Here is a 16,125-nt window from a genome sequence, read left to right on the forward strand (position 1 = left end):
AGTGTGTCTCAAACACTTGTTCCAAGCATCCCTGCACTCCAGCCTGGGCGACAGAGCGAGACTCTGTCTCAAAAATAAAATAAATAAATAAATAAATAAAATAATTTTAAAAGTTATTCTATATTAGCAGCTATATTCTCATTTTGACATTAAATATTAAATTAAAGAGACCCTGGTCTTTTTCCATGAGTGTGTCTCAAACACTTGTTCCAAGCATCCCTGCCGACCTTACCTTGTCACAGAAGACCTTGATCTGGCAGTAGGCCCGGTGCACAGGCTTGTTGCTGCGGTTGTTGTAACTATAGGTATCAATTTGAATGTTAAGAGGCAATCCCTTCACTCCCTTCTGGGAAGAGAAGTCTGTGCTTAAGCAGTTCACAGAGATGAAAACCTGCAAAGGGAAGAGAAGGTTCCATAAACAACAGGCACCAAGTCAAACCTAGCACAGCTCATGAAAATATTAACATCACTGAAATTACTCAAGTCTATTTTAAATGAGAATTTCAGTTTCTCATTTTTTAAAAAAGGGTTTTTAAAAAGAGGTGATCAGGGGTTTATTTTAAAACTGCTTTTGGTCATAGAAATAGCAGACCTTAAAGGGGAGGAAGAGTCGGCAGCTCTGAATCTCTGCTCATGTTCCCTTCCAGAATTCCTATTTAATATCAGCTAGGACAGGGGAAGAGGCTGATTAGCTTTCCCGATGCCATTTTCCAAAGTTACCAATAGCATAGCTCCCTCTGCAGCTGTTCTGTAACTTAGTAAAAACTTCCTGGGAATCCACCTATGTTTATGTTGACACCACCTCTTAGGATAACCTGTAGTACTCTATGTCCTCATATTTTAGAACTTATGAAATCGGTGTTCCTCTAATCCACAATTTTTATAAGATTCTAATAAAGTTCTCTCTCAATCTCTGCCCATCCAGACTAAACAGTCCTCATTTCTTTCCAGTTTGTTCTTATTAATCTTTTGGTTATCAAATCACATTGGGCCCAGTCTTCAAGGAATAATTTATAATTTACAATTATTTCTACACTCCTTTCTAGGTACGGAAATATCAGTGCAAGGGTCTTTTATTTAAACATAACTGGATTCTTTACATGCTCAGATTAAACCTAAAACAAAAGTGGTGAAGTTTGTTAATAGGCTGAGAACTTAACGATCACTAAACACTCAGGAATGTGGTTCCTTCTTGAAGACGTTTCACACAGATGCGGTCAAAACTTCCTAGAATAACCCGGGAAGATGTTATGCTGGTGGGTCTATTTCCATGAGAGAAAAGAAGAATCCAATTCCTTAAGCAACAGTTCTACTATTCAATCATGAAATTACTTCAGAGAAACTGTCTAAACCAGACTTTGAACTTCTCAACCCACAGTTTCAAAAGTCTGCTTTCCTATCAGTGCCCAAGCCACCACTTCCCACAGGAGCACTTTTTTTTTTTTTTTTTTTTAAAGACAGTCTGGCTCTGTCGCTTGGGCTGGAGTGTGGTGGTGTGATCTCAGCTCATTGCAATCTCTGCCTTCTGGGCTCCAGCCATGCTCCCACCTCAGCCTCCCAAGTAGCTGGGATCACAGGTGTATGCCACCACGCCCAAGTAATTTTTGTATTTTTTTTTGTAGAAACAGGGTTCCATTATGTTGCCCAGGCTGGTCTTGAACTCCCGAGCTCAAGCAATCCTACCATCTTGGCTTCCCAAAGTGCTGGGATTACAGGTAGGAGCTACCACACCCAGCCCACAAGAACAATATTTAAAGATGACTTCCAAGTGCAGTAGGTTAGTACCAGGTACACTCACTCCAGCTGCCAGCGTGTGCCTGAGCGATGCATTAAGCCGGCGAGAACCCACCCAGGGGGATCCCCCACCATGGAAATGGAAGGCAGAAGATGTCATACCCTTCTCTCCTCTCCTGGGCTCCAAATCAGTTATCTCCCAGCACACTTTCTCAAAAGTTAAAATAAACTGAGTCACATTATGAACATGACACTGGAAGCTGCTACTTAAGAGGAACCCAGTGCACAGCAAATAAACATGTGCCATTTCCCAGCTATTTTTATCATTCTGGATTTTTAAAATGTTTTTGAGTTCCCTTTCAACTAGTTTTAGAATTTATTTCTGATGCATGTGTACCACATAGTGGACATTATTGGAATTACAGTTTTTAAAACTAAGACTGGCCCATTTCAGACCCAAGAGATGACAGGGGAAGATTCCTTCTAGTCCCTGGGTCAACAACCAAGAATGGGTCCGCCACGAGCAGCACTGGGTGTCACTGGCTGAACCAGGGCAGATGGGGAGAAATTTAAGTTATAATGGGGGTGGGGGACAGCTATAATAACTTTGTTTTTTGAGATGGAGTTTTGCTCTTGTTGCCCAGGCTGGAGTGCAATGGTGCAATCTCGGCTCACCGCAATCCTGCAACCTCCGCCTCCTGGGTTCAAGTCCTTCTCCTGCCTCAGCCTCTGAGTAGCTGGGATTACAGGCACCCACCATTACGCCTGGCTAATTTTTGTATTTTTAGTAGAGGGGGGGGGTTTCACCATTTTGGCCAGGCTGGTCTCGAACTCCTGACTTCAAGTGATCGGCCCGCCTTGGCCTCCCAAAGTGCTGTGATTACAGGCGTGAGTCACCACGCCCAGCCCAGCTATAAGAACTTTAAGATGAAAGAGAAGGAAGGGAGGGAGAAGAGGAAAGTCAGGATCATGGTGACAAAGATGGCTCTCTAGAAGCCATGCAAAATGCGAAAGCTGAGGTCGGGATTTTACCCTCACTCTAGGCTACACAGTTTCTCAGCAGGAAAAGACCAACACATACTAAAAAGATGAAAGACTGGTCCAAGTTAACAGATTTAAAAGTCATCTCTGATCTAGTCCCTTCACAAGCCCTCCACCCCAGCTGGTCTCCTCACCACCCCTGAACACAATCTGCACATCCATTCCCGTTTCACCTCAGTCCTCATCCGCTTCCCGCTCCAGGCTTCCTGCTCACGACTTCCCAGGCAGGCCTGCCTCCACAGCTCCCCACGTCTGTCTCCACATGTAAGGCCGGCCCAAGTCCCACCCCACACACGGTCACAAGCACGCAGATGGCAGCACAGGCTGGCCACACAGCAGAGGGACCACACACTGCGCACCTGGCGTCAGGACCTGTGCTGGGCATGTCAAGCACCGTCTCACCGAATCACCACACAGGGAAAGGGACCATCGTCCTTCTTGCACAGATGAAGCCCACAACAGTGTTTAAAGTTGTCCCAAGGTAGAAAGCGATACACTGGGCTTCATTGGAGAGCTTTCCCCTTTACACCCCACTACGACTCCCAAACTAACATCTTCCCCAAATAGCTAGCTCTGATCTCCTACCTGGGATGGTTTGCCTTTTGATATGTGCATGGTTTATCTCCCTGACTAGACTGTAAATATTTAGCAGGCCGGGTCCATAATTCTACGCTTTGTCCCTTCTAACACCGAGCACAGTACCTTATCCTGCCTGCTATAATTTTTCTTTCCACTTAAACTTATTTCCAGTAAATAAGTAAACTGCTTTAACTTAAAGAATACCTAGATCTAGATATATAGGCAAAAGTGGCACATAGATTACAGAAAATATATGCTTTGACTTTACATCTTTTATTTATTTATTTATTTATTTATTTTTGAGATTCAGTTTCGCTCTTTTCGCCCAGGCTGGAGTGCAGTGGAGCTATCTCGGCTCACCGCAACCTCTGCCTCCCGGGTTCAAGCGATTCTCCTGCCCCAGCCTCCCGAGTAGCTGGGATTACAGGCTTGCACCACCACACCTGGCTAATTTTGTATTTTTAGTAGAGATGGGGTTTCACTATATTGGCCAGGCTGGTCTCGAACTCCTGACCTCATGATCCGCCTGCCTCGGCCTCCCAAAGTGCTGAGATTACAGGTGTGAGTAACTGCTCCTGGCCACGTTTTTTTTTAAAACACTTCAAGTACAATCTCTAAATCCACAAATCAGAGGTATGTAGAGTCTGTGGAATGCATTCAGGTTTTTAAAAAAGTCCATGCAAACAACTAAGCAAAGTAACCAAACCACCATATATTTTTCAATGTACAACCAAATGGAAAATCTGAATTTTTTCTGTCATTCTAGGCCATGTGGCTCAATTCCTAGTTCAAAAACAGCTAGCTGCCTGGGAAAGTTCAACTTTACCCTCACGATTCCAGGAAGTCTTTGACCCAAAGTGATATTCCCTTTACAAGAGGATTTCACAGTAATCCAACCCAAAACCTAACCTCCCCTTGCTTCCCAGTTTCAAATTTCTATTCAAAAAAGAAATGAGGAGGGGCCAAATCCCAGGATCAGGGCAAACATGGAGCTTCGGCACAGCTTTGCCCATGCTGGTGTGCATTTGTGATGATCTGTGGTCTCTTACTGATATACATTTCTCTCTTATTTTAAAAAACCAGTTATTTCCAAACTTGGCAGTTTTCTAAATGTATTAAAGAAAGTTTACAATGGTCCTAATTCAGCATTAAAAAAAAAGCTACCTTGCCTAGATAAATACACAAACATCCCAGGAGAAAGTGACAAAGCTGTGAAATGTAAGCACTGCAGGCCAGGAACATGAGAGACGGGAACAGTGGGCTGAAGATGCCAGAGAGAAGATGGGGCCGGTGCTCGCAATGCCCCTGCTCTTAAGAAAGGATCCAAGGTAAGAACACAGACGATCGAGGGGACATGGTGGTGCAGAGGGGACATGTGTGCTGGGTTTAACCCTCAACCAAAGTCTACAAGGGGAGCCACATTCCCAACAGAAGCAGCTTAGGTCTAAACATCAAAGCACCTGAGCTGGCCCCTAACTAGCGCTGCGACCCAGTGCAAGGGTCCTTACCTGTCAAAGGGCAGGGTGAGTTCGTGGATCTCTAGATGGCTACCTCTGGACTTCCATGATTATATACTTACATTGACCAAGGATGAATCCTATATCCATACTGTTTTTACTGGTGACAATAGTTCTGTGTAATACATTTATCTATCAACTTTTTATAAGTCATATTAGTTTAAAAATACCACATAAGTTGCCAGTTAAAGTCATCACAATAACTACTTATGTAAAACTTAAGAATCTCATACAGCAATGGCTCTCAAAGTGTGATGCCAAGAGCATCAGCATGAGGGAACTTGCTGGAAATGAAGATCCTGGTGCCCACCCCAGACTCACTGAATCCAAGAACTCAGGGAGAGTGGAAGGGGAGGTAAACAAGCTCTCCAGCTAATTCTATGCACACTAAAGTTTCAGAATCCTGTCTGAACAACAGTGCCTCACAACCCTGACTGAATTACTTGTGCCTGGCAGGACTTAAAAACATACGGATGTCGGATGTCCTGGCCACACCCCAGATTCTGATTTCATTGTGTTGGGGTGGGTTCGAGACGCTGGGACTATTTTTTTTTTTTTTTGGTGCTCCGCACCAAATTCGAGTAATTTGAGTGATTGGCCAAGATAGAAACCACTGCAGTAAAGTGATTAGTCTTCTAGCTGCTTACACACTAGGATCCACAAAAGGTCTCCCTTGGCTCTAAAACTCTGAGATTATTAAAGCAAGTTCCAATACATGGCTTCCTTTCCTTAAAGAGTTAAGATATTTTTATATGTATTTATATGTATGCCAGCAGGTTTTTAACATTAAACAAAATTTTTACAGAGGCACAGCCCTATCAAATAAGAATATTCATGTAATCAACAGAAAGATCTAGATTAAAGCCATTTTGTTCAACCCTGCTATTCAATAAAATCATGCAAATCCTCAAAAGTTCTTAAGATATTAACCAGGAAAAAAAAAATTCAATTACACACGTATTAAACTCTCCTGCTTATTTTTATTACTCATATTATGTTTGATTTCATAGGGATTGGCATTTGTGGATGAACTTGTGTGTTCAGCTGAAGGCTGAGGTTGTAACTCTGAACCACAGGACAAAGCATGATGTGTTGCCTTCCTCACTAAACGGCAATCTCCTTGAGATGACCCTGTCTTAATAATCATCTCTATGTCTCATGCCTGGATCATAACATATGCTTAACGTATGCTTTTAATAAAAGGAGGAAAATACATACTGGGTAGTGAATAAGTATGCCTAAGAACAAAGTAAATATACAAAATATTTTTTCATCCCCTTATCTAAACCAGAAGCAACTATTTTTCTGTAAAGGGCCCGATAGTATTTTCACATCCGTGGGCCACATGCAACTACTCAGCTCTGCAGTAATAGTGTAAAAGCAGCCACGGATATGAGTGTGGTGGTGTTTTGATAAAACTTGATTTATATAAACAGGCAGCTAGCTGGCCCAGCCTCAGGGGTGTCATCTGCTGACCACTGATCTAAACCATCCTCTAAGTTGCTTGGACATTAATTTATCCTTACATCATCATGATGGAGTAAATAGGGAGGAGGTGTATTTCCCTGTTTGTAATTGAGTATTTCCACTTTCCGCATAAGTGACTTCCTGGCAAGACATCCAGTGTGCGCTGCCCATGCATCGCTCCCCTGTGGAAACACACTGTCCCTATCAGCACAGCCCACGCTCATGGAGGGGACCCGGCAAGTTCTGAGGCAGAAGTGCAGCTTCTGGGGAGCTTTGTGGTCAGAAGGGCGCCTTCTTTAGTCTGCAACTAAACAGTTTTGTTTAATGTTAAAAACCTGCTGGCATACATATAAGGCGAGTGTAGAAACACAAGCCAGAGCTCTCCCTTGGGTCCAGTGGGAGCAACAAGATGGGCACACTTTGTTCCTCAGTTTTAACACTTGGCATGGATTCTACCTATTGCGGAGCCCCGAGTGAGCAAGACCACGGGGCTATTCACCCAAATCCAGGTAAAACCAGGCTCGGACCGTTCCTATCCTGCAGACAAACAGTATCAATGTGATTACAGAAAACACTCCACTATCTTTACAGAGGATGGGAAAGAGGTAAAAAGTACGATGAATGAGGACACATTCAACTCCTCCTCTGTAAAACATATGGGAGTGCATGTATACACACACACACGCTTAAAAAGCCCCATTTCAGAATCGGAGTAGGCTGAAGATTTACAACCTTCCTTCTCTAGAAAGATGTGAAGATCTCTGACATAAAACTTTAAGAACTCAAAAGATGACCTTTTCTGTTTTCATACTTCCCACTTATTTTGAGAGAAAACATTTGTATTCAAATAATTAGAACATTAATGTCAAAAGATGAGCAACTAATATTATTCCCACCCAAATTATCGGAAGAGAAAAAAACTAACCACAAACATAAACTGCTGAACAGTCCAGCCAAGGTGCTCTACAAGATTCCTTTTAAAATGTCTAGCCCATTTTTCTAAGGACAGTTCCTCATTCCTGACCAATAATTTATGCACTTAGAATGTTTCAAAACATTTATTTTTTTTTGTGTTCAAACCTCAGTTTGAAAATGAGAGGAAAACAAAATAAAATGATTTAAATGATCAAAGGATTAACTGATACAGACTTTTATTCTAAATGCTCTCAAGCACAGAAACCAACAAGAAACCAGATCTTGAATTTACAATGATTCTTCCAGGAAGCACTGAGGCAGCCACATAAGCACTGTTCACACTTGGCTACTTCCGCCAAGTTTGTCCTCAAAGAGAAAACAAGGAGGAAAAAGACAAAACAAAACAAAACAAAACAAAACAATACAAAAAACCCACTGTGCTCAAAACAGAGATCACCATCAGAGGTTCATTTCACAGCAAGTATAGGGAAAGTAACTGAGAATCAGTTTTATAAAACCCCCAACTCACCCACTCCTTTTGAGCTTTATCATCAACACCACAAACCAAGACACAATTCCAATAAAGCTTGCTAACTGTGTAGTCTGAAGAGTAGACTGTGTAGTCAGGAATGTGAACTTTAACAAGTGAATTTAATTTGTGGAGAGAAATTATAGAAATATATTTAACTTTCCTAATTCATAGAAAAGAAAGCATGAACAAAGCACTTGGAGTTCATCAGTTACAAGTTACAAAAACATTAAGTGGTGAAGTTAGGAGCTAAGAGATGAAAATGTTTAATACATATCAGGGCTTTTTTCATGAACTAGCAAAAAGGCTGCTCCTCTTTAAAAATTACCACAATGACAGTAATACTCATTCTATATTATCATTCACCTATAAGAAAATAATCCAACATCCAAATATTAGTCTTAATTTTTTTCTACTGAGAAATTTAGGTAAAATTTTACATGGTTTTGTAACATTGCTGCTATAATGCTGAAAATAATTTCCATAAGACTTTCATAATACAGTTTGCTCAAATGAGTAGAATAAAACAATTTCAAAATTTGAGCACTGGCCAGGTGGTGGCTCACGCCCGTAGGTGGGAGGATTGCTTGAGTCCGGGAGTTTGAGACCAGCCTGGGCAACATGGCGAGAACCTGTCTCTAAAAAAATAAAATACAATAAATTAACTGGGTGTGGTGGTGTGCCCTTGTAGTCCCAGCTACATGGGAGGCTGAGGCGGGAGTATGGCTTGAGCCTAGGAGGTAGAGGCTACAGTGAGCTGTGTCATGCCACTGCACTCCAGCCTGGGCAACAGTGTGAGACCCTGTCGTTAGAGTGAAAAAAAAAAAAAGTGAACATTTAGATCCATTGAGACTAATACGAAGCAACTTTATGACAGTTTGGATAAGGTTTTGTTTTTATCAAGGTTTTCTTTTTTTCTTTTTCTTTCTTTTTTTTTTTTTTTTTTGAGAGACAGTCTTGCCCTGTCGCCCAGGCCGGAATGCAGTGGCGCCATCTCGGCTCACTGCAACCTCTGCCTCCCAGATTCAAGTGATTCTCGTGCCTCAGCCTCCCAAGTAGCTGGGATTACAGATGCTTGCCACCATGCCTGGCTAATCTTTGTATTTTTAGTAGAGATGGGGTTTCACCATGTTGGCCAGGCTGGTCTCAAACTCCTGATCTCAGGTGATCCACCTGCCTTAGCCTCCCAAAGTGCTGGGACTACAGGCATAAGCCACCATGCCCAGCCGGTTTCCTTTTTAAAGACCTGATTTTCAAACTAAAATAGAGTAAGTGCTGTGTTCATAAGACCAAGTGAGATGTCACGGGTGCTCATCCAGGCAGCATCATCTCAGTGCTTGGGAAAATGAAAGAGCCTAGCTAGGAAAAACCACTAATAATCTTCAATGGTTCTCTGCAGTTTGGTGGCAGAAATCCAAATTCTCAAGGCCTTCCAAAATCCAGATCCAAATGCCCATTCTCGTTCACACCTCCTTTATAGGCACTTCCAAACTTTGGGGATCTTCATTTTCTCTGTCCCTGAATTTTAAAATACCGTTTCCTCCATTGTCTACTGACATACATTTATTTCCCTTATGGATAAAGACTCAGCACCAACGGATACACCCTTTCTCATCACCATCCCCTCATCTGCCCAAAGGGAAATCCCTCATGCTCTCAGCTGTGTCCATCGCACTCTGTGTACAGCTCCATTTTACCACTTACTAAGTTGGACTAAGTAGCTTTTTCTTTCCCTCAAACTTCCTGTGAGGCCAGATGATACAGTTTGGCTGTGTCCCCACCCAGATCTCCTCTTGAATTGTAGCTCCCATAATTCCCACGTGTTGTGGGAGGGACCCTGTGGGAGATAAATGAATCATGGGGGCGATTTCCTGCATACTGTTCTCGTGGTAGTGAATAAGACCCATGAGAGCTGACGGTTTGATAAGGGGTTTCCCCTTTTACTTGGCTCTCATTCTCTCTTGCCTGCCGCCATGTAGGACGTGGCTTTCACCTTTCACCATGACTGTGAGGCCTCCCCAGCCACATGGAACTGTGAGTCCATTAAACCTCTTTTTCTTTATAAATTACCCAGTCTTGGGTATGTCTTTATCAGCAGCATGAAAATGGACTAATACACCAGACTGAGATTCTTTAGGGAAATGGCCACTTCTGTATACTCTCATCACCTCGGTCAAGGTCATCACCTGGATCAAGGACAGGGAGGACGGAGCGAGAATCTTAACATTCACCTCTGTTTAACTCCTGTCCCTGTAACACTGCAGTTAGTAAGCTCCCTAGGTCCCTTGAAGGCAGGGATGTTGTTCATTTTAAAAATTTCTTCCAGCTGGGTGCGGTGGCTCATGCCTGTTAATCCCAGCACTTTGGGAGGCCAAGGGGGGCAGATCACTTGAGGCCAGGAATTTGAGACCAGCCTGGCCAACATGGTGAAACCTTGTCTCTACCAAAAATATAAAAACATTAGCTGAGTGAGGTGGCGCAAGCCTGTAATCCCAGCTACTCGGGAGGCTGAGGCATGAGAATTGCTTGAACCCAGGAGGCGGAGGTTGCAGTGAGTCGAGATCATGCCACTGCACTCCAGCCTGAGTGACAGACTGAGACTCTGTCTCAAAAAAAAAAAAAAAAAATTCTTCCAGCGTTTAGCACATATTTTGTATTTCTTCCAATTATTATCCATTATTAAGTGGTACTGTATTAAATACTAGTAATGAGAGACAGAAAAATAATGAGCATACAAAAGTCTACATACTGTCTCCAAATCTTATTTCAACAAGTTTCAAATCCTCATAAAACTTTAAATACACAACAGTGCCCCCACCAAATAAACACAAACAATAAAAAGAGCTAATATAAAGTTACAGAAATTAAACATTTTCTTCCAACCTCTAGTAGAGGATCCTCTGAACAATAAAATGGCTACAAATCAGGCAATTAAATGAAAGAGACAGATTGCTTAATCTTAGGCAATTGTCAAATATTAGTGTCACTTCAGAATCTTAATCATGTATTCCTAAACATTTTCAGTAGCTTACCACAGTCTATGTGAAAGACTACATTCCTTAGCATTCAAGCTATTCATGTGACTCCAATCCACCTTTCCAGCCATACCTTGTACCACCTGTAACAGTATTTCCCAAATGTGAATACTACACATATCCTCTTTAAAAGGCGAAAGTTGTTTCACCCTTAAAAATACACCCAGATCTGAGTCTGAGAAATGCCACTCTATTCAAACGACTGCAAAATGTCTGATCACCCAGCACCCCAAGACCTCATGTGGCCTTTATCTGGCTTCAACCCCAAACCTAAGCACATACCCCGGCACTGATGTCTCCTGGCAGCATTTGGCTCTGGTGGCATGCAGGATATGCTTTGACTAAAAAGTCTCATCACTGACTTGAAAACACAACATTACACAGCCTCAAAGAACCTCCAGCCCCAAGACCCTTGGCCCACAGACCCCACGGATTGGAGACAAGCTCCTTGTGAGGGCACCCCAGGGCCTTCCTATGCAGTCCCCCTCGCTCCTGGCTCAGAAGACATCAAAGGTCACAGCTCATTCTGGGCTCTGCATGCCAGCCTGGTTCCCACTATCCTTTGGGAACCCCCCCACTCCACTGGGGTCACCTGAGAAGCGTGACGAAACTTCCAAGTAAGGTTCCCTTCCTTTGTGTCACTGCATGCCTACACTTACTAGAGTGGAATCCTCCTACTGAGTTCTGAGTTCTGGGTCATGGATTACTCACCTTTCCATTCCAAGAGCATCTTGGCAGTGCCTGGCCAATAAGAAATATACGTTTCCTGAACGAATGACCCACTTTCCTAAACTCCAGCCAAATAAAACTACATGCTGCTATGGTATTTGGGCTACATTTATACCATTCTTTGACCCTGAAAAACACCTATGAAACTGGTACTATTTTGGCCCCATTTTACAGACGAGGAAACCAAGGCTTAGAGGTTAGGTAACTTGTTGTCCAAATCCACAAGTTGTGTTTATATATTTTTTGGGTTTTTTTGTTTTGTTTTTTTTTGAGACAGAATTTTCATTCTTGTTGCCCAGGCTGGAATGCAATAATGCAATCTCAGCTCACTGCAATCTCCAACCCCGGGTTCAAACGATTTTCCTGCCTCAGCCTCCCAAGTAGCTGAGATTACAGGCACGCACCACCACACCTGGCTAATTTGTTTTTTTTGTATTTACTAGAGACGGGGTTTCACCACATTGGTGGGCTAGTCTCAAACTCCTGACCTCAGGTGATCCACCCATCTTGGCCTCCCAAAGTGCTGGGATTACAGGCATGAGCCACCGTGCCCGGCCTGCGTTTATATCTTTCTTTTAAGCTGACTTGAACTCCTCGGTCATCTGGGTAGAATCCAAAATGCCAAGCAGTTTTTTATACATACTGAACAGTAAATGTTTGCTGAATATTAACTGACTATTTACATCCCCTGAATTATTTTGGAAAAGATTATAGTATTTAGAGACTGCCTGAGACACACTGAGACATAAGTGCCAGGGTAGAGATAAACCCACCTCACAGGCTATGACCTGGTTTTCTACTCTGTGTATTCACTTTTAGTTTTCAATTCCTATCTCCAGTGACTATCTTTCTGTTACAAAAGCTGCAGGTACCTAACAATTTTTATTTGATAAATACAGGTTTATCCCTTCATGTTGCATTTACAGATGTGGTAATGTCTGTGACTTCAGACTCCTCTGTGACTTCGAGCTGCAGAAGACAAGTCTGCAGCTGTTGCCTCTGCACTACACAGGCCTTAAAAGGTGAAAGCACTTCTTCAGACTAAGCTGTTCCAGCTGCCCCTTTTCTACTTCCATTCACAACAGCAACTCTATGAGGGGAAAGATAAGGAAAAATAAATAAGATCCAATCAAACATCTTTTGCAAAAATATTCTGCAGCCCCAGCAAAGACTTTGGGGATTCCCTCAGCTAAAAGTCCATTTCCCTAGAAATCTTAAGAGCATGTTTTTACCCTCACTTACAACATAGACCAGAATACAGAGTGTAATCTCCTCTGAGGACAGGCTTTATGCTTCAGTCATTTTCTTATTCTTTCGCAGTGCTTACATAGAGAAGTGCAACAAACAATTCGCTCAATGAATGAATGTACAGTTCGGGAAGCTGACTCCCTGCAAAATGATTTCCTAAGTCACTTCTTCCACAGGTGCAACAGAGTGATCACCTTGCATAGAATTTCCTGGATGTCAGAAAACAGTCTAATTGGTCAATAATGAGAGAGAGAGAGAAAAAAAAACTTTGAGGAAGTGTTTTGCTTTTGTGAATCAGAGGATGATCCCCAGCAGGCTTCTGGAAGCACCAGCCCACAGAGCTGAGAGTGCCTGCTGGCCCATGTCAGTATGGCATGCTGTCATGTGTGTATTATCACGCCCAACTAAAAAGTTTCAAGTGAGTTCTAACTGCCTGGTAAATATATCAAGACATTATCTGTTAGAAGGCAGAAAAGAAAAAAGTAATGTAGGTTGATTTAACTGTAGAAGATGCTTCAGAAAGTTGGTCGCCGAAAAAAGTTTTATATTCCCAAAATGCACTTATCCTCACTGCCTACCCTGAAAACATTCACCTCTCACAAGAATATCACACAGCGCACAGTCTCTGGCTATCAGTATCTTTAAACTCAAAAGAGACGGTGTCAAGCTGTGACTGAGCCTCAGGCTTTGAAGATATAGATGGCAAAAGACACACAGTTAAACAGGTGACAAAGCCAAGGCCAGGAACCATGTCTCCTGACTCCAACCTCAAGGCTCTTTTCTCAAAATCACACTGCGACAGTGACAAATAGAAAGCCAGAGAAGTACTTTGTGGAAAAATTGTTTGGTGAAGTAGACGAACGTAGAGAAAAGGGCAAACCCTGAATGGTTCTGAGCAGGTTGCTTTTTGGTCACGAGGCATGAAATTAAAGGTCTCTGCATTTCAGACCACAGAGCTAGGCTGTTCCAAACTTCCTATTTGACTTCACATAAGTCATGAGTCTAGCTGGTGACGTGGCTCCATGAGACAGCAGCAGCGGTCGTGGACACAGGCCCAGTTGCCTCTGGGAGTCTTTATCATTTTAACCCATCCTAGTATTTAAATTCAATTTAGTCAAATGCCGACATAATATCATTTCAGAAAGTAATCTATCTACTAAATTGAATGTAGAAACCCTAGGGAAATTTCTACTTTAATTCTCTAAATCAGTGAAAAAGATTGCTCTAAGACAGTTCATAGAAACCTAACAACCAAAATTTAAATGTGAGGTCCATAATGTAGTTTATTCTAACCCCAAATCCAACAGCACTAAAAGAGAATGAAATCACCATTTTCTAAGACATTTATATACAGTTATAAAATTCAGCTGAAGCCGGGAAGAGTGGGAAATAGTTAAACAAATCAAAGTTGGATTATTCAGGCACATTTTACTAAGTATGATATGGCAGACACATAATCATCATAGCATTCCTTCCCCAACGCAAAATAAACAAACACTGATGACTTTCCTTCTCTCTGGGCCTTGTGGTCCCCTGCTAGTCCTCCATCTGTGTGGGCTCCATTAATTCATGAGGCCCAAGAAGATATTGGGGACTGACTCACAGACTCAGAAACAGAACCCAGTCCCACTCAGAGAACCCCAGCATGCCTACTCTGATGGTGGGAGGAGACCAGCCTATCCCAGGGCAGAATGCTACCCCCAAGAAATAAAAGACTTCCAGTGGCAGCCAGCATTTGTGTTATTTCTCAGACTATCCAATCACCATCGAGGAAAAAGAAAAAGAATTGGCAGGAGGCGGGCAGGGAGGACAGGGATGTGGGAATAAAGAAGCACTAACTTGAAATCTTCCCACATCTATGTGGGGCGTTTCCCTGAAGAAAAACAAGAGCGAGTCAGCAGCCTGGCTGTTGCCTCAGCACCACCTTCCCACACCGCCCACATGTGGGCTTGGTTTCTGTGGCGTGCAGGGAGCCAGGGAAAAAGTCACAGAGATAAAAAGAGAGACAGAAAAAAAAAAAAAACAAAAAAACACTCTGGAGGTACCTGCACACTCTTCTCCCCTGTGTCACGGTCCTGTAAGCAGGACCTGGTGAACCTAAGGACACTTGGCATATACAGTGATTTGGCACCTGTTGTCCCAAGTAAGTACAATGTTTGTTCTGAAATATGCAGAACTGGATGCAGGTGTGACACAAGGCACACAGGCCACATTCCATCCTCACCAGGCACGGAACAGGCAGGCAAGCCCATGGGCCAGAAAGGAAGAGTTGGTGGGCAGGCTGCCTTCCAATCAGAAGTTCTCTTTCATTTACAAGGAAAAGCTAAAAACAAAATCCCTAAGTTAATGTAGGGCGTGCCCTGTATTTACTAAAGGACTGAGGGTCTTGTGTCCAGAAGAGCTCCACATAAAAGAAATCTGAACTCCAAGGCCCCATGCTGCCTTGAAATTGCTGTGCTGGGTAAGTTCAGTTACTACTAATGATGTCAGGTCACAGTCAAGCTCTCTGCTTTAGTTTCCAAGTAGCAAAACTGGTTGAAAAGACAGCTTGAGAAAGCTACCACAGATAGAATTTCCAGGAAGGACCTAGGAGAAGGAGGGTTAAGGTGACAAGCTATCAAAAAAGAAAGTTTTATAGAAGAGTCAATTGTTTCTTGACAGTGGCAGGGTGGAGGAAGGGGGAAAATTTGACCAAAAAAAAAAAAAAGAAAAAGGAATTCCAGTGGCAGCCCAGAGGCAGGCTACACAGACATGGGTGCTTGAAATCCGTTTCACAAGACGCAAGTTTCACTACCAAACTACAGCTTTCTTCAGCTGCCAAGTCCCTCCCTGGTCCAGAGACAGCTTCCGCTTGGCCCTTACCCCCTGGCCTGTGCGATGACAAATGTACGCTTCGTTACCTGTGGATTCCAAGCTCTACCGTGGTTCGATGTACTTTATTTTACATCTGCATGGAACATGTCTTCAAGCCAAAGTCCAACAGACTTAGCTTTAAAAAAAAAATGAGAAGTTTCTAGCAGAAATCATCCTCACAATCACCCCGAAAACAGCAGCTTCGTCAAAGAAAAATGTCCAATTGCTAAATAAAGACTTTATTCTATATCAGCTAATTAAAGGCATTCTCTACAAATTTCCAATCCAGGAAGTTTTCTTGTTATTTCCAATACTGATCAAGCTACAACTCTAAAGACTATTCGTTCCCTATACAGGAATGTGACTATCTCGACTCTGGTACAGAACATTTCGTTTTTTATTTTAATAGATATGTATTGTTAAACTGCATAAGAGAAAACCCTGGGATCTAACAAATCTCAATTCAGAAGCCTCCACG

The 16,125-nt window shown here is 42.6% G+C and overlaps 1 protein-coding gene across 2 annotated transcripts in view; it reads right to left on the reverse strand.

The window, feature by feature from the left end:
• GRHL1 (grainyhead-like 1 (Drosophila)) overlaps window positions 1–16,125 on the reverse strand; it is a 51,609-nt gene that overhangs the window by 16,099 nt on the left and 19,385 nt on the right. For both annotated transcript variants that reach the window (XM_011960919.1, XM_011960920.1), the window contains one exon: window positions 233–391. In XM_011960919.1, coding sequence (XP_011816309.1) covers window positions 233–391 — 159 coding nt within the window. The remainder of the gene's footprint in view (window positions 1–232; window positions 392–16,125) is intronic.

Source organism: Colobus angolensis, unplaced genomic scaffold (assembly GCF_000951035.1).
Source record: "Colobus angolensis palliatus isolate OR3802 unplaced genomic scaffold, Cang.pa_1.0 Scaffold53, whole genome shotgun sequence".
Lineage (NCBI taxonomy): Eukaryota > Metazoa > Chordata > Mammalia > Primates > Cercopithecidae > Colobus > Colobus angolensis.